This window comes from Triturus cristatus, chromosome 10, assembly GCF_964204655.1.
Source record: "Triturus cristatus chromosome 10, aTriCri1.1, whole genome shotgun sequence".
NCBI classification, from domain to species: domain Eukaryota; kingdom Metazoa; phylum Chordata; class Amphibia; order Caudata; family Salamandridae; genus Triturus; species Triturus cristatus.
Window position 1 is genome coordinate 160,511,452 of NC_140593.1, and position 27,414 is coordinate 160,538,865.

General features: G+C 45.2%; 1 protein-coding gene across 1 annotated transcript in view; it reads left to right on the forward strand.

The window, feature by feature from the left end:
• The window catches only part of LOC146789141 (tumor necrosis factor ligand superfamily member 10-like), a 44,569-nt gene extending 19,887 nt beyond the window's left edge, over positions 1–24,682 (forward strand). The window contains exons 2-5 of the mRNA XM_085630717.1: positions 7,695–7,856; positions 13,899–13,935; positions 15,720–15,827; positions 22,028–24,682. Of these exons, the coding sequence (XP_085486843.1) occupies positions 7,695–7,856; positions 13,899–13,935; positions 15,720–15,827; positions 22,028–22,485 (765 nt within the window). The 3' untranslated portion in view covers positions 22,486–24,682. The remainder of the gene's footprint in view (positions 1–7,694; positions 7,857–13,898; positions 13,936–15,719; positions 15,828–22,027) is intronic.
• Positions 24,683–27,414: the final 2,732 nt, after the last annotated feature.

The window sequence follows — 27,414 nt, forward strand, 5'->3', positions numbered from 1 at the left end:
GATAGAGCATCGTTGTGTTGTGTGTGTGAGGTGGAAGTGTAATTAGAATGGATGCTGCGCTCGCTCGCTACATGCCGCTCACCCTGATCTTTTACACCTCACCACGTTCAAATGTCACCAGCCGCCACTGAGTAAGATGCGAGATAAGCTCATTAACTTGACAATGGATCAGCACTCTGTTAAACAGAGAAAAAACATTGGAGAAACGCTTGACAATGGAGGTTGAGACAAGCTCCTGTGTCTTCAAAAAACTGTAACGTAAATTATCGGCTACAGTCCCTGGCTTGAAATAAAGCCACTAGCAAATGTCTTAATTAAGAACTGTCTACTCTACACTGCAGGAACCATACCGCTTTTAAGTTTACCGTAGCCATTTTCACCTACCTAAAATTTGAAATGTATTAAAAAGTGCTTTCAGGAAATGATTAAAAAAACATAACTGCCTTTCAGACAAGTAGCAAAAGAGAAGTATTCAAAAATACCTGGGAATGTGGAGTGGAACTACCAGGACAATAGTTCTGATATTGATCAATAGCCCTTTAACCTAGAAAAACTCAATTAAATGGCCGTATTGGAGGAAAGAAATTAAGAATATGCCTTTGTAGTTTCCATACCGCATAATTCCCATTTCTGTTTCACCAAGCGACTGGGAACCCGCTTGTCAAAGCAAAATCTGGTGAAGGGTTTTTCCAGAACCTGTCTGAGGACGGGTTTTGACTGACAACTTGCAACCAAAAAGGAAGTTCTATTGTTTGAGGAAAAACACTTCCTTGTGAAAGTGCAGAAAACCTTTTTTAACTTACAACCCAAACCCCTGTCTGCAGAGAAGGAACTACAACACAAACATATATGGGACATCATCTGGCCATAGACTTCTGTGTGCAATAGAGTAGTTCCTCGCATCTTTTCAAGCTCTGATAAGGAAGGACATTGGAAATTACACCTTCATGGTGCTGGGTTTGATTGGGGGCAGCCTGCAAGCTTTCATTCTTACTTAATGTGCTACAAGAGGGGGTCTCCGTCTAAAGCCTTTTAAGGTGCACCATTGTCTGAGGCAGTGCTTAATTTGTCAAAGAAAATAAGTGCAAGAGCCCTCGTCAGTGGGCAAATGCAGCTTGCAGCACCTTTTGCCCCTGCCAGCACTACCAGTGACTGTACCAACACAACTACTAACCATCGCACTCATACGTGTGTGACAATTCAGACTATTCCATGCCCCCATGCTATAAGAATAGCTTATAGTCATATGTAATGTATACTGCTCGACTAAACAATTGTTATTACCCTCATCTCTAAATTAGATAAACAGCACCACCATGTGGCAGACAGTCATAAATCCTGGTGTTGACAATTAAGTGCCAGTGCCGAGCACTGGAAACCACTAGCTCAAATTAAGCATTGGTATGAGGACAGTAATTGCTGAAAAGAGCACCCCAAGACCGGTCAGAAGGAACCAGTGCTGATTGGGGGTCAGTTCCTGGTCCCTTCCTCTAATCGTCTATCTGGAGGTCAATATTGGTCTTCACTGAAGCACAGAAATTATGAAACTTTTGCCACATTCTCTAATGTTAACCTTAAAGATGTGGTATACTTTTTGAATTGCCAATCCTACAGGTCTTTTTATTTTTCTTGACACAATTGTTATATTAAGTAAATTTATATAGCCCTACATATACCCGAGGGGGTTTGGCGCTAAAAGGAGGCAAAGATTGTGTGGTATTTCAAAATAAATAGAATTGGTGCTTCTTCAAAATGTCCTAGTAAGTGATGCTTTTTACAGCGAAAATGAAATTGCCGTAAGGGATTGTTCCTTAACACTCCTTTAGACCTCAGACACTATCATTATTTTTAAAACTCCCCTGGAGTCCACCACCATTTTATTAAACTTTTCCTTGTTAATGTGCACTTCTGGGTCTTATCTAGTGGGCTTAGTGTGAATTTAAATTGTCTGATTGTGCAAAGCCTTTAAATCACGGCTTTTACACAAACTTGAATGCATCAAATTAAAATGTTTGAAAAAGATTATGGGGTGGATGTGGGGAAAAAGAAATGAGGAGATGTAGTCTTATGTTGGGGTCCAAGATTTTAGATGAATAGTCCCTGGGACGACATAGTCACTCAGCCGAAGTCAGTCACCAGTGGGCCCACTACTAGGATCCTGTGGACACATTGTTGTAGGGTAGAGTTTCCCTTGTGCCAACAATTGTGAATAGGCAATTCCCTCCAATGTGTTCTATTGATTATGAATTTATACTCCAACTCCCAAAACGCATCAGGCCAATAAATACAATAGCAGGACTGGAGCCTGGTATTTCCAGTGGCTTTGTATTATTGGGTCAGCCAGTAGAAGCCAGGATCGCATTCATAGTTCACAGTACCGTTCTCGAGGTATAGTATTGGTGCAAAGACCCAAAATTTTGACCCCTCTCTGCAACCGTACCAAACCCTCGTCTCATGTCCACCTTATGCACCAATGATCATCTACGACGTACAAACACAGAGGCAGATCTTTGGGGGTTCAGGATCCCAGATTGAAGAATGCTGTCAACCCTTTCTTGAAACCTGAAGAAACCTTTAATGATTCCGGAAACTCCTAAAGACTGTATTATTCGGCCTTGTTTTCGAATTGAACTCATCACAGTTTCAAGGGTCGCAACCGAGGAGCGTGGGAACTGGGCCCGCCTTCTGATTGGACTGCAGCCTCCTTCATTCCTGTCTCCTTGTTATTGGCAATAGTGTTCTGAACAGTGGTGTAATGCAAAATGATGGGGCCCTGCAGAATGTGATGGGGGACCCTGGCGTCTCCCAAATTGCACAGCTATTCATTGCTCTTGTACTAAATGTGGCCCCCTGAATGGTTGGGCCCCTCTACGCTGCAGCAGGCCGCTTGGGAAAGCGGAGTGGCTTTCCCAAGAGTTTAACTATTTCTTATTCCATGTCATTGCACGCATTGTTCAAGGCATGCAATTGCATGGCTTAGAGGGTGAGGCGGCCCCCTCCAAAACAAGAAACACAGAGTGCCCCTCCCACACCGCGGGGGCAGCAGCTTTGAAGTAACAGAAAGGTAACACACAGAGTTATATAAAACCCACAGTAAACAGACTGCACAGTGAAGGCTTTGTTTCAATTGCTGGAAAGTGAGGGAAAAACAGAAACGAGGCAAAGTAGTATTGTAAAACTAGCACATTTCACGGTTTTGCGTTCACATTAACACTGTGGCACAGAGTTATGATTTTTTAATGCAACGCAGCAATGCAGCAAGACACCTTGTTGCGCTGTGCTACATGAAAGGACAGGAATGCGCCATATATATCAAGATATAGGACATGCTAGTCCTTCCTTTGCACTGGCGCATTCAGTGCAGCGTCGCACCAACACACACACCCTTGCACTGAGGTGCAGGAGTGCCTGCATTAAAGGCAGGAATGCGCCATATATATCAAGATATAGGACATGCTAGTCCTTCCTTTGCACTGGCGCATTCAGTGCAGCACCAACGCACACACCCTTGCACTGAGGTGCAGGAGTGCCTGCATTAAAGGCAGGAATGCGCCGTATATAGCAAGATATAGGACATGCTTGTCCTTCCTTTGCACTGGTGCATTCGGTGCAGCGTAGCACCAACGCACACACCCTTGCACTGAGGTGCAGGAGTGCCTGCATTAAAGGCAGGAATGCTCCATATATATCAAGATATAGGACATGCTAGTCCTTCCTTTGCACTGGCGCATTAAGTGCAGCGTAGCACCAATGCACACACCCTTGCACTGAGGTGCAGGAGTGCCTGCATTAAAGGCAGGAATGCTCCATATATATCAAGATATAGGACATGCTAGTCCTTCCTTTGCACTGGCGCATTCAGTGCAGCGTAGTACCAACACACACACCCTTGCACTGAGGTGCAGGAGTGCCTGCATTAAAGGCAGGAATGCTCCATATATATCAAGATACAGGACATGCTAGTCCTTCCTTTGCACTGGCGCATTCAGTGCAGCGTAGCACCAACGCACACACCCTTGCACTGAGGTGCAGGAGTGCCTGCATTAAAGGCAGGAATGCTCCATATATATCAAGATATAGGACATGCTTGTCCTTCCTTTGCGCTGGTGCATTCAGTGCAGCGTAGCACCAACGCACACACCCTTGCACTGAGGTGCAGGAGTGCCTGCATTAAAGGCAGGAATGCTCCATATATATCAAGATATAGGACATGCTAGTCCTTCCTTTGCACTGGCGCATTCAGTGCAGCGTAGCACCAACGCACACACCCTTGCACTGAGGTGCAGGAGTGCCTGCATTAAAGGCAGGAATGCTCCATATATATCAAGATATAGGACATGATAGTCCTTCCTTTGCACTGGTGCATTCGGTGCAGCGTAGCACCAACGCACACACCCTTGCACTGAGGTGCAGGAGTGCCTGCATTAAAGGCAGGAATGCTCCATATATATCAAGATATAGGACATGCTAGTCCTTCCTTTGCACTGGCGCATTCAGTGCAGCGTAGCACCAACGCACACACCCTTGCACTGAGGTGCAGGAGTGCCTGCATTAAAGGCAGGAATGCTCCATATATATCAAGATATAGGACATGATAGTCCTTCCTTTGCACTGGTGCATTCGGTGCAGCGTAGCACCAACGCACACACCCTTGCACTGAGGTGCAGGAGTGCCTGCATTAAAGGCAGGAATGCTCCATATATATCAAGATATAGGACATGCTTGTCCTTCCTTTGCGCTGGTGCATTCAGTGCAGCGTAGCACCAACGCACACACCCTTGCACTGAGGTGCAGGAGTGCCTGCATTAAAGGCAGGAATGCTCCATATATATCAAGATATAGGACATGATAGTCCTTCCTTTGCACTGGTGCATTCAGTGCAGCGTAGCACCAACACACACACCCTTGCACTGAGGTGCAGGAGTGCCTGCATTAAAGGCAGGAATGCTCCATATATATCAATATATAGGACATGCTTGTCCTTCCTTTGCACTGGTGCATTCAGTGCAGCGTAGCACCAACACACACACCCTTGCACTGAGGTGCAGGAGTGCCTGCATTAAAGGCAGGAATGCTCCATATATATCAAGATATAGGACATGATAGTCCTTCCTTTGCACTGGTGCATTCGGTGCAGCGTAGCACCAACGCACACACCCTTGCACTGAGGTGCAGGAGTGCCTGCATTAAAGGCAGGAATGCTCCATATATATCAAGATATAGGACATGCTTGTCCTTCCTTTGCGCTGGTGCATTCAGTGCAGCGTAGCACCAACGCACACACCCTTGCACTGAGGTGCAGGAGTGCCTGCATTAAAGGCAGGAATGCTCCATATATATCAAGATATAGGACATGATAGTCCTTCCTTTGCACTAATGCATTCAGTGCAGCGTAGCACCAACACACACACCCTTGCACTGAGGTGCAGGAGTGCCTGCATTAAAGGCAGGAATGCTCCATATATATCAATATATAGGACATGCTTGTCCTTCCTTTGCACTGGTGCATTCAGTGCAGCGTAGCACCAACACACACACCCTTGCACTGAGGTGCAGGAGTGCCTGCATTAAAGGCAGGAATGCTCCATATATATCAAGATATAGGACATGCTAGTCCTTCCTTTGCACTGGCGCATTCAGTGCAGCGTAGCACCAACGCACACACCCTTGCACTGAGGTGCAGGAGTGCCTGCATTAAAGGCAGGAATGCTCCATATATATCAATATATAGGACATGCTAGTCCTTCCTTTGCACTGGCGCATCCAGTGCAGCCTAGCACCAACGCACACACCCTTGCACTGAGGTGCAGGAGTGCCTGCATTAAAGGCAGGAAAGTTTCCGTGACGAAAGGGACATCTTCCTTCACAAAAACAATCTTTAGAGGCATTTTCCTCTTTCATGGTGTGCTGCAGAATGTCACACACTTAGAAAGAGGAGATAACGATGAGGAGAAATAAAGCTCTTTTTCCTTGTCGTGCCTCTTTTGAGAAGGCGTACAATTCTGACACATTTCCATGTCTACCAGTGTTAGAAAAAAGGGAATGCGCCAACACTTCTGGTTGGATGCGCGAGAATGGCCACACTCCACCGATGGATTGCCTTCCCAGCTCAGTGTAAAGCGAGGCAGCGACTAGCTCTGCCTTGAGTTACACCACATTTACCAAGCCTTGCAGCGTGCCTCTGCGTGTCTTGATAAATCTCATTCTAGATTTTGTGTCACCCCTCACTATCTTGCATGATGTAAAGGCGACCCAAAACCTTGATAAATCTGGGCCTAAGTGACCACAGCAAAAACAAGATTTGCACCATGCATAGTGCAAATGTCAATTTTGTGCTGGCTGGTCAATTAGAATTCTGGTGCAATATAACAGTGCCCCAGTTTTGCCCTACTAGGGGCATATTTTCAAGGAATTGACATAGGGCAGCGTAGCTAATTATTTTGCTGCGCAGCCCTACTCCAATTTGAAAGGACAGAAATGCACCATATTAGCAAGATACGGTGCATTCCTGTCCTTTCAGCCAGCACTGGTGCACATTTTGCAGCCGTGCATCAACACAGGCACCCTTGCACATGGTGCACAGGTGTCTGTGTTGTTGGTACGATTGTTTTTGTGCAGGAAGGTGCACCTTCCCGCTCAAAAACAATGACAGGAGGTGTTTTAATGTTTCTATGCGTGCTGAAGAATGCATCACACGCTGAAGAATGCATCACACGTGGAAAGAAGGAGCAGAAATGTGAACATTTATTGTTATGCCTGCTCTAGGGAGGCGCAAGGGGTTGGCGCTGCCCCAGGTTTACCTGATGTTGTAAATCTGGGGCAGCGTCAAACTCCATGGATGTTGAGTGAGAACACCCACAGCAACACCCATACAACGCCTCATTCACGCAGAGTAAGGCAAGGCAGCGACTTGCGCTGCTTCACCTTACTCCATATCTTCAAGGCCATGAAAGGCCACACACGGTGGCTTTTTACATGGCCTTCTAGATATGGCTAAGCCCTGTTTGCCACCGGAACGTCTCAAAAAGTGATGTTTTGGCGGTGTACAGGGCTTGTACATATGCCCCCTAGACTGGTCCAACTGATGTAAAGGAAAAGAGCAGATCTATACAGGGCTGGAGGTTCAGCCACCAACACTCTCTTCTCGTCCGTCTTCCCGTCCCGTTCTTTAACGAGGAGCAGCTTGTGTGCTCCACAGAAATCTTTTACCTAGTAAAGCCAAGTACATCCCTCAATATGGCGCCGCCTACCTGGCCCAGCATGCAGAAAGGGGGAACTGCGCCACACACACATCCTAAACAGAAACAGGGATAGAGGGACGGGCCCGGGAATGGAACAGGAAGACCAGGACTCGGAGTAATGAAGATTAGCGGTGAGTAACCGGACATTATTTGCTGATCACGAGACTGGGATTGCACATAAAAGCCTGTGACATTCTCTTTTAGGGCTAACGCTTGCTCGACTGGGATCTGTAGAATGCTCTAAATGTAAACCTGCCCCATTTGGGGAGTTAAGGCCTTGTGATAAGGCCACTTGCGGCTAGCACAGCCTGTGCCTCCCGTGCAAGGGAGCTTGGCCATATCTGCTTGTTAGGCTGTTTCCCCTGACTTCATAATCCTTTGCAGATGCTGAGCATTTACAAGTTCCAATCCTCATAAACTGACCCAGATGTTTTGCTTGTATTTGCTTTTCAGCTGAAGGCTCAGACCCAGGGGACCTCGGAAGAGCTCAAGTGCTTGCATTTAATCAACAGCCTTGAAGAGATGGCTGACACCACAGAGACGGGCCTGCACGAGCTGCTCTTGAACGAGCCCTGCCAGAAGATGGCCAGCAGCATCAGGTCCTACGTCAGCATGGTGAGTGCCTGCCAGCTGCTGACGCGACTCACTGGCCAACTCGCCCCTTGACATCAGAGATCATTCAACAAGTCTGTCTGTCACAGGATGGCCAGGCGACAGCCTCGGTTTTTCATCATCTTTTCTTGCAGGTTTCAGTCAATCTAGCACGTGACCCGGTTTTCAAGGCGGGTCGACAAATACAAAGAGAGGGGCATGTTTTTATGGGTTGACTGGTTTAGTTAGCACATATTATACTGAACGTAAAAATTGCTTTTAGGTCCACTTACCGTCCGAGTTTTCCATATTTTCGCATTCTGTCCGTTTGAGCGCCTCCAGTGATGTAGAATTGTTGTCCTACTTCTATGTTTTGGACAAATGCCGCCATTGTATGGCCCTGTGTTTGACCCCTTTACCACAGGTTCAAATCCCGGTGGGTCCGCTCAGCCTTTCACCTTTCTGAGGTCGATAAAATGAGTACCAACGAGTTGGGTAACAATAAACATCTGTGTTATTCAGCGCCAAGATACCCTTCTTGGTGAACGCACACTTTACAATATACACACGTTATGTTATAAATGTACCAGTTTTTGGATTTTGAGCTTTGCCCTCCTTATGCTCTAACCAATACCACTTTGCATGCTGGGACTTCATGATCCAACTGGTGAAAGAAAATGTGAAACTACAAGATCCAGCGTGTTACGTGTTGTTGGATAAAAAGCCAGGACTGGATTCACGCGCTTCTTATGACCTGGAACAAGTTAGCAATGATGTAGCCAGGCCTGTCTTTCAGAGGCGTCCACCCACGGTATCTACTCATCTGATGACATGTCCTTTCAAGTCCAGCACCCCTCTCTCTTGCCTCCTTCTTTTTCGCCCCCCAAGCAAGGTTTTTCCAGTGCTATCAGTGACTCGTGTAGAAAAATAAACACAGCTGTTTGGTGTCCCATCCACCAAGCAGCAGTCACTGGTTTGCAAGTATTTGGAGACAGATGGGCTGTGGTTATAATTTGTAATAACAACAAAACCAAGGACTATGGGCATTAAATCTTAAAAATAGCAGGCCATACTAAAAACAATGTGGCCCTAAGTCAAACATCTGGGCACAAAAAGTGTGCCAGCTAATGACAGATTGTGAGTAACAGAATCGAAATCTGATGATAACAACAGAACCAAAGTGACTGCTGCACATATCTGCCAGGTGGACACATTTTCTGCAGTTATAAGCACAACAAAGGAGAGGGATCATGGGCTCTCCTAATGTAGACACAGGTTTTGGCTGTGAGAATGTTAGGTAGATCTGCAAAGTTGTCACTTCTTGGGTACTCACACACATCACCTTGTTTTTTTCCAAACCCATTTCATGCACTTTACTCAGGGCTGTATGGCATTCTTGCCTGCCTCGCTTCCCTGCTCTGGAGTAGCCGGGTTCACCCAGTCTTCTTAGGTTGGTCCAAGCAAAGGAGTACTTCAGTCTCACAGTGTTTTGATTTTATGGTATCTGCTCTTCCACTGCTGGTGTCGGTCTCTTTATTACAGTGGAAATGAGGGACTTTTTTCTCTTTCTCCGTCTGCTCTCCCCCTCTCCTTCACTACACTCTCTTTTAAAAAACAACTCCACCTAGGCGTGCAACGCCCATTGGGCTCAAAGGGCTTCAGCCCCCCCCCTCTCTCGTGTGTGGCAGCCCGGGCTGAGACAGCTGGCACACACACAGCCGCACCCCAGTACTTCACAGGTCTTTAAAAGACCATTTGCTTCTTAATGAGGCATTGTTGATTTTTCACCTCTTCTTAGAGCCCCTGCAGCTCCACTCTGACTATTTCTGGAAAAATAAGCCCCCGAAAAATTTTCTTAGCCCTCCTCCCTCCCCGCCCCGAAATTTGGCTCTAGTTGCGCCTCTGACTACACCCCCAAAATCTGTGTGCCACCTCCTAGCTCCTTCACACTTTGAGTGACCTGCAGATGTAACAGCAAATGCCCACCTTAAAATAGATTTTTTTAGCTATTCATAGATGACAGCCATGGATCCACATGCATTTGTGGTGGCCGCCTTTGAATGTATTCTCTTAAAACATAAGTAAGTCCATTCAAAGATCACTGCCATGGATGTACAGGCACATTTATAGCAGCCATCTTCAAAAGGATTTTCTTAAAGCATAAACAATTCAAAGATGGCCACAGAGCATGGTAGCGCATTTGTGGCAGCCGTCTTTGAATGGATTTTCTTGTGAAAATACATTAAAATATGTTATCTGCGATAGACATCTTTGAATGAACAACATTGAATTACAACATTTGTTTAGAAATGGTCGCAGCACAAGCATGAATGGCAGTCATCTGGGGGAAAAATACAATAACTGGTGAAATGTATAAGTTTCAACGGCAAGAACTATTGGCTTTCTCAATGCTTGTTTTCATTTTATCCTAGTACTGTAGTCCTGCATTTGTTATGGGATAAACAGAACTACAATTACAGATTGCAAAGAAAGAAACCAGTACATGATAATCTACTCATGCATAGAACTGTGAAACTTGAGCACTTTGGCTCACAGTGCAGGGGTAAGTGTGCAAGTTAGGGGTGATACATCCTTAAACACTGCTATGGTTTGGCCAAGTGTAAAGGAAGGGCCCTCTCCTCCAAAACGCCCTCAATGGGCGTAAGTATTAGAGAGAAGGATTATGCCTGGAATTTATGACTTGCATAGGTTTCTAGTCGTGCTCCTAGAGTAATTTGTGAATTCCCCCAAATGTGTAAATCTATGAAAAGCTTAGGCAGAAGCCTGCAATGCATAGATTTATTTTGGTCCAGTACATTTACACTATTCTATCTTTAGAATAAAAACCATCATTTCTCTTAACCTATGCAGCAGGATTCTATTTCTTAGATAGCAGTGCTATGCAATGCACTCAAAATTATAACTTTTTACTGATATACAGTTTTCATATCACATAAACATGGGTGGTTCTTGGCGTGTTACAGAATTATAAAAGGCAGAGTCAAGCCACATTGGGATTGGAGTCTGCCTTGACGCCGGATGATTGCACACAGATCTCTGCAGCAGGCACTTTAGCTCAAGAGCTATCCTACAATCTAAGGGCCTCATTCCTAGACCATTAGATTGTGCACAAACTATAAATACTAGTGGGGTGCACTATTAGTGCACTATTCCGACGTAATAGGTAAGGGTTCCTAAGGAGGCTTAACTTGTAGTATTGGATATTGCACTCTCAACAACCAAATGTTTTGCCAATTTTTACCCATTCTTAGGTCTAGCCCAGAGACCGCTTCAGCTCTCTTGGTAGCCTCATGTTTTCCAAATATTCATAATAAATATATATGTACATAGAGGGACTTTTGGTAAACCCTGTTCATCCACTGGTCTGTTCAACTGTCTTCACATTTTACCACAGAACACAGCTTGTGACAATAATAATTCCTATTTATGAAGCACAAACATATCACCCCTTAAGGATTTCAAGGCGCTGGGGGCCATCAGGGAGATTAAGTGAGCTACTGCCCAGAGTCACATGATGCTGAGTTGAGCTGCCGCCAGCAATCGAAGTGTGAACCCGGCACTCCAGAGTCAGCCACTCTGGCCGCTGCACCACACTTCCCCCTGACAATGGGTCAGTCCACATATGTCTCTGGCTCTCCCCACTGAGAATGACGGCACGTGCATGTAAAAAGTTGTTCACTTCAATTGCAGGGCTGGTAGGCCAATCTCAGGTTTAATAACATTTTGTTTTTGTTTTTAATTAAATCAAAAAGTATAACAGTCTTGCCAAGGCGCAGCCTACACGTGTTGCCAAAGTTTGTTCATGGTGGAATGTGTCTGAGGAAAAATGTGGCAGTGTCACTATTTGCAGACAACTTGGAATCCCAGTTCTGGTGCAAACTATTGTTTGCGCCTCAATCAGAACTTGCTGCACACTTTTAATTAGGCCATAAGCCTTTCAATATCTAGTTTGGGATACAATTCATTACCAGTTACAATTTATTGTATGATATGATGGATCTGCCAGATCTAGATTCACTTCTACTTGAAAAAATAATAGATAAAACGGATTGAACTTAGCAAGAGAGGCGTATACAGGAGATCCTCGTGGGCCCGTCACAAACGTGATCGCAGATATAACTGGCGTTGAGCTGTTGCAGGTCCATATGGAGGACCAATACTCTGGGCACAGACTGGAGGCAGCGGTCCACAAGCACACACGACCAGCATCTCCAGCTGCGGGTCAAAAGTGCAATGCAATAGCAGTTCAGTCAGCCTACGCAGAGCACGAAAACACAACCCCGCGATCCAAGAAGCATAATGCGGTAATCCTTAGTCACATTCGAAGTCATGCGAAATTCCCCACTTTTACCCTGGTTAGATTTTGCAAGGCGGAGTTTGTATGGGAAAATACTTCAATGTTCTGATTTTCTGGTAAGTCAATAATTGCAGGCAAGGGTTATAGTATTCCACGGTTCTGAACAAATGTCTTCACTTTGACCTCTGAGAAGAAGGCACTAATGCCCAATTGGAACATTCACGCTCACGTGCCCGACACAGTCCACGTACTTCCATTCTTTTTTGGTGCTGATGCTTTTCTGAACCATGGTGTGAAGTACAGAAACTGCCACTTCCGTTCTTTGTCCAGCTCCAATGCTTTCTGGGGCACAGCTCAGGTGAGGCAGGACTACAGCCAGACTGCCTTCCTGCTCTGGCTCTCTTGGGATTTGTAACCCGGAAGTCTGTAAAGCGCCCCCCCGTCCCCACCTCTGGAAAAGTCTTAAGCTGGTTAGCCCTTCTCATCACCCACTGTGGAATCAGCCTCTGGATTAAAGATCAAACTACTTCGAGGAAACCCTTAAATGCCATGTCTAACACAACCTTATTGACTCCACAGAGCAGCCACATCGCCCAAGGGGCTGATTACAACTTTGGCAGTCCTCCTGTGGAGAGCCAGGTCAACACTCCGCGGGAGGTCCGCCAAAGCTGTGTTCACACCACCTGCTAGATTTAGAGTTGAATCCTTGGCGGGGGTGGGCGGTGCGGCAGCGGTGTCACGACGGTGCCTGTCAAAGGCTCATAGGAGAGCCTTAGACAGGCATTGGCGTGACACTGCCGCAGTACGTTCCTGCACAGTGCGGCATGCACCATCTGCTGCATCCCCCACCAGGACCTGGAGCAGCAGGGGTCCTGTGAGGGCCCTCTTTGTTGCCTCTCCACCGACCTTTTCATGGCCGTCTCACCGCCATGAAAAGGGTGGTGGACAACCAACTCGTAATATGCTTGCATGTGCTGCAGCAGCACTGCCAGCATATTGCGGCTCCCTGACCACTGTGTGACCACCGTAGGATCCTGGATCCCCGGCAGACGCAGCGGTCCTTTGGTGATCCAACACCACACTTATAATTCGGTGCATGGGGCAGCAGTGGTCGGCCCACCACCACAACTATGATGGTCCAATGGACCACCGTGGTTGTAATCAGCCCTTAAATGTCAAGTATTTAGTAAACTAGAGCCACTGAACACAAAGCATAGATGATGCACACAGTCACCTGCATGGTAGGGCCCCTTGATGGCCTTAAATGAAGCACCATTAAACTGGGTAATAGTAACACTTTTTTTTAAATAGTGCTTGGAAAGGGCATGCATGTGGCATGAAGAGCTACATAAAAACAAGGGACATGCAACGCAAGTAAATACTCAAACTAAAAGAAAACATTCAAAAATGTGTAGAAGAGGCATTTCCTAAGGTATCACTCTCTCTTAAGCCAATACGACAACTCTATGGGCTAATACACCTGCGGCGGAGGTCAATTTGCAGCCAGAAGAAGGTACGTTTTATTCCCTATCCGGGAGAGAGGCGACTTATCTTGTCATCCTACTCAGGCCAATGAATCACATATCATTAAAATGGGGATGAGTGGCAAATATTTTCAGCAACGAAAAATGTGTGGTGCACAAGCGTCCAATGTTGGAACTATTACCGTGAATGATGACACCCAGCTATTAACCTCTTTCCTGAGATGCGAGGCTCGCACGCTCACTTTCTTCTTTTCTGTTTGCCAGGTGACTGAAAACGTCATCCAATCCAGCGCTCAGAAAGGTATTGTTGTTTCTAAATGCAGCTTTTCACTGACTCACACAATGGTTTTTGCACCGCCCTAGAAAGTTGGCAAGCATAGTGCATTCCATGCCTAGGGTGAAGGTAGCCTGAGCAGCCAGCCTTGTCTACAGCCTCAGTTTAGGCAGAGGGAGTACTAGGGCCTCAGAAGAGCTGGTCGAGAGTTGGGGTGACACTGATAATGTATAGGGTGATATGGAGAAGGAGTGATTGGTGCCAGCCAACTCCAGGTAGACGTGTACTGGAAGCTGGGCAATAGCCCCAGTTACAGTAGGACACAGTGCGTATAGCCGCAGTAGCAGTAGGACACAGTGCGTGTAAGCGCAGATGCAGTAGGAAACAGTGCGTATAGGCACAGTTGCAGTAGAACAGAGTGCGTATAGCCGCAGTTGCAGTAGAACAGAGTGCCTGAAAAATGTATTGAACCTGCGTTGGCCTGTGATGGTGGGAAGATCTTGTTCCATTGCTGCAGCTTTGATACAACTCTGCTGTGTGACCTGGAGTCCAGGACAAGAAAAAGATTTAATGTTGAGAGAAGAAACCCCTGGATTCAAAAGTGATCTACTCTGGAAGTAGAGTGTAGCAACCAGTTTAGCCAAAACCACCATATGCAAGAACCTTTAAGATAGAACATAGATGGCCTGTGAGGAGTCTGAGCCACCAGAAGGATGCTTGGCTACACAGGAGCGATGGGAAGACTCGTGAAGCTGAACATCTCCCTTCAAAGATCTCTGCTGAGGCATGATTTTAGTGTTAAATGATCCCATGTCTCATATATTGTCAGCTCTAGCTCCAATGGCTAGACTACTTTCTCTAGTCTGTTCTATTTGATATTTGGTCATTTTTATAAAGTGTAGTATACGAGCATAGCCCCTCTGTTCTAACAATAATCGTGTCTCACTAGATCAACTAAATAACTGGGTTTTACAGTTTTCCTTAAACGTCAGCACATTTTCTGCAATATTTTACACCCAGCATCAAGTTTGTTTAAATGCTGTATGTGGTCCTTCATCTCAAGTGGATTGCAGAAACCTCAGAACCACCAGCTGACCTTTTGATGCAGATATAAGTTCGCAAGTGGGTAGGTAGATGCCTGGAAATGTATAGATCTTGGAGCTTATTTATAAGCCTCTGGCGCCGCTGGTGCGTCACTTTTTGTGATGCTCCGGTGGCGCAGGAGCCTGCTCCGTAGTTACCAAGCAGCACTAAGCCACTTTTTTTGGCTTAATGGTGCCATGTAAATATTGTTCCCTTTAATGCAGTTGTCTGTGTTAAAGGGGGATTCAATGGGTGTTGCTGGGACATTCCAAGCCACATCCATGGCTTTTTGACACTGCCCCAGATTTACAAGAATTCATATCTCAGAGGCAGCGCCAGGGGAGGCGTAGGGAGGCACAACGAGGAGAAATATTTGTATTTCTCCTCGTTTTTCCTTTTTCTGTGTGCTGCATTCTATTTTATTTTTACATTCATCTGTTCTCTTACTGATAATTTTTCTCTTTTTATGTTACAATGTTTTATGAAACTGAAACGCCATATTCGTTTTAAGTTTTTGTTCATGCATCCAAACAAAATGCAGACAAATAAACTGTATTTAAAACCAAATAGGTTCCGCATCCATCCCCAACATGCTGTATATGTAGCAATAGGATCATAAAGGAAGAGAAGGGAAGGGTGGAGGAGAGCCCTGCCAAAGACTCACAGTAGGCTGGGCAGATGTTTATGTCCTCATAGCCAGAGTTATTGTACTTTTCTTTCCTCCTCAGATATCAGGAGGAACTATGTGAACAGTTCAGAGTTCCAGAGGCCTCAAGGTCTGTCTTCCAAGGCTTCAGCTCACCTGACACTCAGAGATCACAGCTCCCCCCATCAAGGTAAGTCCATAATCCTTCCTGGGATGAGATCTTGCCAGGCAGGCCAAAAGTCAACAACCATAGTGCTACAAAACAATAGAGTGGCAGGAATGCTCAGCCAGTCAGACATTTATTCCATCCTGGGGCCCTGCATCCAAAGTGGTTGCATTGCTTTATCCTGTGCTGATGCTCATCCTTGTTTTCTGTAACAATCATGAGCACTTAATTTGAGCCGGGGGTTTCCAGAGCTCTGCACCAGCACTTAGTTTTAAACTCCAGCGCTTATGACCAGCTGGCCCATGGTGGCGCTGTCTCTCTAATTTAGAGATGAGCAGAACAGGAGCTATTTATTAATTTAATATACATAAAAAATTATTAATTCCTGCTGTCCAAACTATTCTTTTAGCTTTGGGGCCCTGGAATAGTATGAATTATCACACTTGTGGGAGCGTTATGGATAGTAGTTGTGTAGGTATTTTCATTGGCAGCAGTGCAAGGGCAGTGGGTGGTTACAGCTAGAGTGCCCTCCTGGCAAAGGCTTTGGCACATATTTTATTAGAAATTAAGCAGTGACTGGCAGAGACCGGAACCGTATGCACGCCCTCAAAAAACTGTGCTCTCGGCAGAGAGCACATCCGCGAACACTAGGAGAGGGGTACACACCACCAGTCCATCCTACACCGCAGTTGGGCCTGGCTGGCTTCTGGAGGTGGGGTGTGTATCCCACCTCAGAGAGGTGCTCTCTATGACTGAGCCCCACCTCTTTCTGGGGGAGTCCCAATTCATGTCCCCTCCAAAGGGTGTCGTGGGGGGTTTGTAAATCTTCTAAGACTAAACATGCCTGCAAAGCATAGGATTACAATCCTATTATGTAGTTTGCGCCTCCTTCATGCTGCTACGTGAATCAGCCCCTTGATGGATTCATTTCTAATGTTGTGCAGTAAAGGCATTCTGTCTGCCTGAGGCTTTTGTTAGTCTGGCCTCAAGTGTGTAATTATAAAAACAATCAGAAGAGGTAGTTTTCAAAAATCTTCCATGCTCAAGGGTAATTTTTAGGCCTTTTTTCGTCTACATTTGGAAACAATAGTTGAGAAACTGGTTTTGCTAATTTGAGCAGCGGGTTTAGCGGTGCCGGCTGATTCGTTCGATGATGTCAAGACATTTTGAGGTTTTGGTTTAATGGTTGGAGGATAGAAGAAAGAATGAGAAGAGCAGATGTTTATCGATACTTTGAAAATGGGAGATATGCCAAAATACAATCACCTCTGTATAGTAAGGGAGCTGGTACTACAGGCCCCCCAGTAAACCGGACCAAGTAACTTTTTGTCCACTGACATCTACTGACTTATCAGCCATGGTATATCCTTAAAATCTGGTGCCTGTTACTCAGATTTTCCACATTTTTCTGAACAAGCACTGACAAAGCCAACAGTTAACGCCATTCTATGATGTATGTGTAAATGTATGTCTGACATTGTTTCAGTGAAACAGACAAAATGGGCAGGAATTGTGTGATGACGTTAGAAAATGGCAACATGTTTTTTTGTAATTGACACATAACTGTTGATTTTGTTGAGAGAGGATTAAGTTGGTGTGTACTTATGTGTGTGATGTAGAACTTTATGGCAGGATTTTATATTATACAGTACGTGGTTAACATTTTAGATTACGTTGTGTGAGATGGGTGTAATATGTAAGGGCTACTTAACAAATTTAGGTATTCTTAACATGTTTCTCTGGAGTGCTTGTCTGAATCAGGAATTACGAGTAAAACTGCAATTTTGCTTGTGGGATATACTTGGTGTTTTCAGAACACTTTTATCAGGGCAAACCTTTCCAAATATGGCACTAGAAAAAGGCTGCGATGTTGGGTATTATCACAGAATTTGGGATCAAAACACCTGCTTTCAAAGTAGGTTCCTAGGTGAGAACTTTGAATAGTACAGCAGTTTTGCATCCCCAAATTAGTGATCTCACGTTTCAGCATCGGAATTTCCAATGAGGAATGAGGGCCTTAGTGGAGTGAATGCACCCCTCAAATTCCTTCTCAGTCTAACCACTCAGTCTTATTCAGTCCAGAAGGCATCTTTGTTCACCTAGAATTCACATTCTTGCTATGCAACGCACACTCTAACGAATGGAAAGCAGGCATTCACTCACAGGCTAGCGATAGAAACACTTTCAGTTTGAATGATAAAAAATTAATGTAATTCAACGTTCATTTTAGTTATATCTAACGAGTTTTGCGCACTTACAGTTATTACTGTGACTAAGTATTCTGAATTCGTGATTCGACTTTTACTTTATGCAATCCTGACTGCTTTTTCAGTATAAATATATGACCGGGCAAAACAATACTTACAATTTGTCATAACATTCTGAGTTTTTACAGGTGCATAGAAAAAGACATCTAAAGATAGAAATATTCCTTAAAAGCTATAATGAGGATAATAGTGTGCTTATCATGTGCATTATAGAATAAGTAATTAAAATAAACATAGTCTGCACTCCTGTATTAAAGTGTTCCCAAATGTGCTTCATAGGTTATCCTTTCAACTAAAGGACAGTGAACAATTAAAGCAGAAAAGTCCAGGTTATCTTCTCAGGCTGTGCTCACTCCAGATGAGTCGTGAAATTTACCCTTCTCTGCTTCAAATTCAAAGGATTTCAATTGTTTAAAGTTAAAGATAAGAAAATAGTTGTATTAGCTTGACATAAGCATATACCGACTGTTGGAAAACGAGGCAGCATCTGTGAGGACTGCACAAATAACATGACTACATTTGTCCTTCACTGGGAACCAAACACCCAATTGTAGCGCCTGACTCTCATAGGGTAGCGTTGCAGAGCAGTCTGAGGCTTACTCAAGGGAGGTGGTGTGGGCTAGTTATCGCCATTTGCAGGTGCACAAAAATAACACTCAATAATTGATTGTCCAGTCTGTACTTTGCTTTATAAAAGTAAGAGTACATTTATTAAACACACCCACTACTCAATACTATGCACCAATTTACAAATATACATAAGCTGTTGCAATTACTTTGTGACATTGCATAACATCTCCACCCCTCCCGCAGGGGGGGGTGGGGTCTAGTACCACCACTCCCATGTATGCACATCAACTTTCCCCCAATGCAGTTAGTTGAACATAACCTGGAGCGAGGGCCCTGCGCACTGGCACCATCCCAGTGGCGACCCACCCCATTACCTCAACAAGCATTAAAAAGGGGAAAACCTGCCTTGGTGACACATGACCCTGACTGAGCATCTCCTACTGACCATAAAGTATGCACCTCTATATCTTAAGGGCTAGCAGTCTGGGGTATTCACCTAAGCGCAGCAGCAAGAATCCATGTTTACGCACACTTTACAATGACAGTACTCATCACCTTGGTTGATCATTTGAATGCATTACAATTACAGCCCCTAAAGGCATCACAGATGAAATCACAGGATTGCGCATATACAGCCAGACACCCTAGCAGGACTGTCTGGCAACATAACCCCACTTGGCTTATGACATCTCCTTACACATGTGACTTGCAGTCCCTTCAAAAGAAATACTCCTGGCAACTACACTTCTCCAGCAGTGCGCCTCTTCACTTTAAAAGGAATCACAGGTAAAAGCATGGGATTACGTTAATATAGCCAGACCCCCTAGCAGGAAGGTCCAGCAACATAACTCCATTTAGCTTAACATCACCTTACACAGGTACTTCACTTTACACATGTGATTTTCAGTCCACCTAAAAAGAAATAACCACTAGTAAATGCATTTCGGTGCAATTACACCACTTCACCTCCAGGGATGCACTTCTTCACACATCCCCAACTCAGCCCTTCACTTCATGATGCACTTCTCCACACACCCTCAGCTGTAGAACAAAAGTTCCAGCCTAGAATGTGTTTAAATGCTAGCTGAGCCCTTGAGGGGTAGTTTCCTTTAGGTCCCCATGACACTGAGGGTGGGACTTTTCTTCGTGCTGGGGGGGGGGAAGACTGCGCTTCTCCAGCAGCTCCCCCAGCACCTTTTCACAAGTGAGGGTGACCCCCTCCTCTGGGGGCCACAAAGCACCAAAACGGCAGATTTTTTCGTGCTTGGGGGGGGGGGGGAAGACTGCACTTCTCTAGCAGCTCCCCCCAACACCTTTTCACAAGTGAGGGTGACCCCCCTCCTCTGGGGGCCACAAAGCACCAAAACGGCAGCTTTCCAAATGCCTGGTGAGGCATTATGGGGCTCTTCATGCTCCTCTTTACGAGCCCCAGCCACTGGCTCCCTGCGCCAGCCTTTCGCCTGGCTCTCCTCTCCCTGCGCAGAGGCCACTACTCCTGCGCACCGGTCCTGGGCTCTTCTTCTGGTGCTGTTAGGGTCCTGGGGGCAGTCAGGGGGTCTCTTTTCTGAGAGGGTGGATTCAGCAGGGAGCTGTCTTCACTGGTTCCCTGCGCCAGCCTTTCGCCTGGCTCTCCTCCTTGGCTTCTCTTGTCCCTGCGCAGAGGCCACTGCTCCTGCGCACCGGTCCGGGGCTCTTCTTCTGGTGCTGTTAGGGTCCTGGGGGCAGTCAGGGGGTCTCTCCTTCCAACTGCCCATTGCGCCAGGCTCCAGCACCTTCAGCCTCAGCAGACCACACCCCATTGAGAGCTTCTCTTCCTGTGCAAGCACTTTTTAAAAGTTGAGTAGGGGGCTGGCAGGAAGTCCCTGTTGGTCCTATCAAACAGCGACACATCACTTTCCTGCCCCTGCTCCCCCCTTCTTGTCCAGCCTCTGGGTTTGTTCAAAATGGCGTCGTCCAGTGTCTCTGGCCACATGGCCTCTGAAACCCAACTCCTTCCCTCCTTGGTGCAGCCTGGTGCCTGGCACCTAGTGATGGATGAGCCTGTAGCCCCACCCATCATCTCTTCATGGGGAGGAGGCCCTCGCTTGTGGAAGAAAGGTTATCAATCCATCCAGCTGAGGTCAGCCCTCAGCCTGGGTCTGGTCATGGCTGGCTCAGAGAAATATGACAGTTCTGGACGACCCAAAAGCAGTACAAATATGACTTTGGACTCTGCAGAATACTTATTTTCACATTCGCTACGTTGGACTCAAGTGCGTGTCTGGAATCTGTAGGCCTAATGGAAGTTAATCTAGCCATGGGCCCCACATCCCCATAGGGGAATAATGAAGTGAAAACACAGTAAAACACACTGACTTTCCCTGGCATGTTTCTTTCCAGTGTATAAAGCCTATTCCATGTCACCACCCAATACTGCATAAGTCCTGCCACACCATTCACTTTGTAGCTGCTCCTGGACTGCGCACGCTAGGAATCTCCCCTGCGCAGCCCATACACGTGTGCACACGCATGTACACATGTGTCTGCATGTAACCAGCCCGGTGTCCCTTACTCCAGCTGCTGCGCAGTGGCCTGGTCAAGCCAGGGGAACACCAGTAAAATCCCCATGTAGTCTTACATCCTGAGTTCACTGTGGGTGAGTCCCAACTTATGAGGCTCCCCCACAGTAAAAGCTCAACAATTAGGTGCTCAAAAAGCAAAAAATCCGGGCGGCCCATAGTGTCAGAACCACCTTCTAAAACCGACTGTCTAAGCTCATGTACTGTATAGAGAGTTGTAAGTCACTATCTTGAGGTCAACAATATCAACCCATAAAAATATTGCAACCACTACATCGCCTTCCACTACATTACAAAGATAAGTGTATATTCATTAACCATAACTGTTGACCTAGCCTTACCTTGTGATGCGTTAGTTAGGGCGCAATAGTGGATGCAGTATTTTGGTCATAAAACATATTGCATGTGTTACAGTGAGTGTACATCATACACAGCAGTGACAATGCCATATTAGGATGTTGTTGGTGAACCTAGGAGGAAATATGTTGGAAGCCTCTGCTATCCCACGTTTGGCAGATGCACCTTGTGGAGTCCCATGCTCTCTCGGTTTTGGGAATATGGCCTCACTGGAACCTCCACTCTCTGTGGCTTGGGTGGGTTCCGCTTCAACCAAATGAGCGAGATGAGGATGGTGTTTATCTTACAACTGTTCCTTGCAGCATTCTCTGAACACAAGGCACAAGCTGGTCTCCATTTTTCTTCTAAACATATGTTAAGCTGTCCTATTTTATTTAATATAATGTATAAAGGGCCGATTCCCTGTACCAATGTGACATAAATGAGTCATAACCATCATGCTGTCTCTGAATGTTGCCTATTTGTTTTTTAGGAGATTCCGCATCAGGAAGTCATGGTTTTGGAAGCCTTCCGCAATCATGCAGGCACCCCATCCGCCAATGGGAAGATAAGAACATCTGGTCGCACCGGCAGAACATCAGCTACCATGAGGGCAGGCTAAAGATCACACAGCCTGGCAAGTACTATGTGTACTCGCAGATTTACTTCCGATACCCTCACCGGAGTGAGCACACCTCCCATGCCATCGGCCAACAACTTGTACAGTGCATTCACAAGAAGACCTCCTACCTGCACCCCATCCTGCTCCTCAAAGGTGTGGGCACCAAGTGTTGGGCACCAAATGCTGAGTACGGCCTACACTCAGTACACCAGGCTGGAGTATTCCAGCTAGAAATGGGAGATGAGCTCTTTGTATCTGTCTCCAGCCTAGCGATGGTTGACCCTGAGGAGACTGCCAGCTACTTTGGGACTTTCAAATTGGATGCTTAAGAGAAAGAAGGAGTTCTTTGGGCATTTAATATTGAATCTAACCTTGGACATTACATTTCCAGTAGGCGACTGGCATGTTGCAGAGGGACAGTTTGTCCAAGCAAACACTGCGATGGTGGTTAAGATGGGAGACCACTGGAACTCTTAAGACAGTGGTTTATTGAACAGTGAGTTGACCACTATAAAGACAGTATCCTCTCCTGTTAAATACGTACAAACATCTAATGCATAAGGTGTACCATCTTCCTGATGGTCAGGAGGGATGAGCATGTCATAGTTCCAATAGACTCTACAAAGGAAATATCTTGAAGAAAAAAACACTTTATGAAGGAGTAAATAATGATGACAACCAAGTGGATGCTTGGTTTGGTGGGATGTACGCACAAGATGTTGTCTTGGCAGACGGCCAGTCCACCCAAAGGTAGGACTCCACTGAGATCAATTACAAAGAAGTAGTAATTGGCAAAGGGGGTAGTCAATCTCTCCCTGTCTACAAAAGGGACTTATCCTTCTGAGTCTGCCTTCCACTGGGGCCCATAAAGGACCAGTTGTAAAATGTGAAATGGTGACGCATATCCGAACAAAGAGGACTCTTATGAGGTTAATGAGCCCGGCTTATACCTCAATGCCGAGTAAGAAGCCATCCTGGACGTATTCTATGAGGACAGCACTGACCCAAAAGTGTCTTTAAAATAAAATCCCACCTAACCGATTAGTCATAAAAGCACACACTCCATGGCGTGCTGAAAAGAAACAAACCACCTCCAGATGCACATCTACTGGGGACTATTGAGGGACTTCATCAAATTGGTGAAAGTGAACCCTGGAACGAGGCAGCGTCTCATGCCATTCCACCCCAGTTGTGACATTCTTCGGCAGAAAAACATCGATTGACTAAATACCACTAATGGAAAGAGAGGCAGTGAGAGGCTGAGCTCACAGGAAGATCTGAAATTGAAATGAAGACAGCTCTTGCACTACCTAGGAACAATGTTTTTTGGTTTGTTGTGATTTACAGAAATCAGCTTTAGAACAGAGAGATCAATCAGAGTTTTCCTTATTCACCTCTTGTTCGCATGGCCTACTCCAAATAGAAAAATACTATGAGGAGAGACTAGTTATACTGCTGCCGGGGGAGTAAAGGAAGCCAAGCGGGACCAAACCACAGTCTTTTTGACATACCGGGTGTTGAATGGCAGCAACTCTTCACTTGCACTCTATCTGTGGAGGAAACATCTAAGTTATGCATAGTAGAAAAGTGATTTCACACCGGGTTCTATGCCCAGTGCACAAATTATAGTACATTTCAACTGGGGATGTACATAAAGCACTATAAGAGTAGGGATAAACTTGGTAGTTCAACAATTTTCATTGTAGCATATTTGGGAAGTATTAAGGGGTCAAGTTTTTGATTTGGGTTAACAGAAGTTACTCATAACAATATAGTCAGATTCAATGGCAAATATATTTCACAGCGTAACTATATGCATAGTTGAGTTTACAGCCTTTATCTGTAGCCCTTCAGCAACGGTGACCAGTGTAGATCAAATGTTCGAAAGCCGGATCCCTTCCACATTTTCAGGTTTGTCATGAATTAGGTGCATTAAATCTATTATGATTCATTGAATGTAAATTTACCTGAAAAGGACGGCTTTGAAGGTGCCTCCTGGACATACGTTGAACGCCTCTGCATGTATTAATTTACCAAGGAGTGGGACAATGGCGTCTGTGGACCATACATTCCTTGTAGTCTCTTTGTTACTATGTAACATTCTGCTACCTTCAAAGGTGTATTACTCTGCTGCTACTGGCAGCATTAATGTAGTAAGCCGGACATTCAGCGCGCTTTCCTGTACTCTGGAACGGAATATCTCTGCCGCTTGCTCTTCACTTGGTTTCTGTTTAAAAACTGTGCTATTAGTGATTTAATTTGTTTAGAAATCCAGGGGAGGAGCCCAATTTTAATCTGTTTTGCAGATGTTTATTGTTAAGACGTGGGGCTTGTAAAGGAAGCAACTGTGCACAAACTAGTCAAACCAATGCTTGTTTCATTGATAATGGAGATTTGTATCGCAGACTCTGAGCCAGAGTCCTACAACGTCAGAGCCAAGAAACTGCATTTTCTAGTATTTGAGTTTTGATGTTTTTTAAAAAAGTAATGTAGTATCTTAACATGCATTAAATCATTTTTTAAGTATGCAGTTTACATGTTTATAAAATGTAAGCAACACAAGTATTTATCATATGGACTATGCTCTCTGTGTCTAAAGGTTATTTTAGCCTGCCACATGCCCTCATTAACTGGGCAGCGTTTCTGTTGCAGTTGGAGTGAGTTTGAGAAAATGTGAGTTCAACACGCTGCCTGTGGCGAAAATGCCCTCTGTAAATAGTGAATGATTTGCATATGACCTGTGTACTTCATTCATTCAAAATCAGACAGCTGTAGTAGTTCAGACAATGGTTAGATTTATACTTTGAAAAAGGTGAAGCCTTGTCCTAGAGCGGGAACAAAAAGGTGAGAGATAAGCAATCTTAAATTGATACTTGTATAGCGCACTACTCACCCGCAAGGGTCTCAAGGCGCTTGTCCGAATACCGCTGTGGAACCCATCCTGGCTTTCCCTGTGAGGCGTCCACTCCTGGGCACCCCCAAGGTGGAGGCCAGGCATCCTTAGCATTGTGGGGGCCGTTGTGGAGATTAAGCAAGCTATTGCCCAGAGTTGCAGAGTGGGACTCCATGACTGGAATGGCACCGAGACGAGAATTATCAGGTCCGTGGAATTTTTGAGCCCAAGACCCGCCAAGGAGGGGAATTGAACCCTGGTCCCGGGCTAGACCTCTGAATCAGGGTCTGCCGCTCTCATCATTGAGCCACACTTCTCCACATCTTGGATCTAACCGTGACACACACCCAGCTGCCTGTGACCTGGAGAGTGATAGAGACAAACAATGGTCCGATCAGAAATAGCAACAAGAGGCATAGGAGAACTGAATATATCAAAAGATCTCCCGCCACTATATGGAAAAGAAGAACAATCTCGTAAATTCAAGCCACAGTTACGAGGTCAGGGCAGCAGACAAGATTTAAAAAACAGAAGATTAAAACTCATACACATGATTGCATTTCTGAAAGTTTAGTTAGATCACTTAGAAGTCTGTCTCCAATAACATTCTTATTTACACATTGTATGTAAAACTCTTAAATCCACAAATGGATAAAGTGATAAAGATGAGTGCTCTGAGAAGGTGCGCGTGTGAATAAAGAGTAGAAAAAGGAAAGAAAAGTGGGGGGAGGTCCATTCATATTATTGTACGTGGAAGCCTGTCCAGTATATAATTTCTATGTAGCATATATCACATCTGGAAGTGGTCCAGTTGTCAATTTACTATTGCCACTCTACACAGATATCCAAACAATCCAGGCTTAATGCAAGTGTGTCGACCTTTCGACCCGATACATGGGGAGGAAAAGGGCTACTGAATGCCTTAAACACCTCTGAATGCCTCATCAGGACTGGGAGGAGCGACCTGGATGCCGAAGTCATCCAACTGAGAAAATAGTCCTTGATAACTCCATGAGGCAGAAGGGCCCAAGAGCTCCACTCTGACAGGTGATCAATATACTTTAATATATGGTCGTAACAGTGACCGTAATTGAGGAGAATACAAGCCTTCAAATTCAGCTTAGCCGCGTGGTCTAGCCTTGCTTACACTCAACTGGCCATGGTTAGGAAAAAAATCTGCAATAGCGTCTGGGCATGCACATTGGAATTTATCACACGGGCCCTGCTAACTGCTACTAATGTATCCTCTCTCAAACTTCGTTTGAGTATAAGCAAAGCTGGACCACGCGGCTATAGAAAACATAATAGACCTTTATCAATCAGGCTTCCAACCTAATCGAGGTACTGAGTCAGCACTGGTCAAAGTTCGTATTGCCTGAGGATGCTAGTAGCGAGAGGCAGCCAGCAGCATTCAGGATTAAACATGCAGATCCCAAGACGTGATAAATTGACACAGTGCAGTTTATTGTTTTCAGAACTGCTGATTTTGAACCTCAATATGTTACAATGTCCATAAGTGATATGTAGTGTGGTTTAACTACTGCATTCCTTTTTACGTCGAAGCCTACCAGACAGCCTAGCTGTCTTGTTTGTTATAGACATCTTGGGGACATTCAGAAAACTTCCCTGGGAATGCATTCCGCCTGTTGCTTACCAGTTGCTTTGTGGCTCAACAACTCACATTTTCTGACTTTTTATTTGCTCGCTTTATTTATTTTAGGCTGTCCTGGGTGACTTAGGGGCATATTATCAAGAAACGGCGTTAAAATTATCGCCGCTTTAGCAGCAGAAAACTGCAGCTAAAGCGGCGATAATGGGCTTGATAATATGCCCTTGAGAATTCCAATAGAAGCCCATGTTCTGGTGTCAACATGGGCTTCTATTGGAATTCTCTACGGCATATTATCAAGCCCATTTATTACCGCTTTAGCGGCAGTTTTCTGCCGCTACTGCGGCGATAGTTTTAACGCGGTGCTTGATAATATGCCCCTTAGTCCCTCCAAGGAGCAACGCCTTTGCACACTACTTCTCCTTGTATTTTTCCACGGTGCTCCTTTCTGTAAACAGGCCTGTAAATCGTGTTCTTATCTTTCCACATTTGCTGTGCATTCAAGTACCGAGGTCAAATGTCAGTATCTGGCTTCCGAGGAAGCTTGGTGTTTACTTTTCGTTCTCTGACTTCAATGTGAAGAGTGTTTTTTCTAGCACACAACAACATTTAAATGTACTGTGAAAGTATTTCAAAATATATCAGCATTAGAAATACAAACGAAGAAAAGTTTTGTTAATTCTGAAGTGTGTCGGAAACAAATACCTTAATATAAAAAAACAAATTATTACACTAGATACCATTCCAGCACATCAT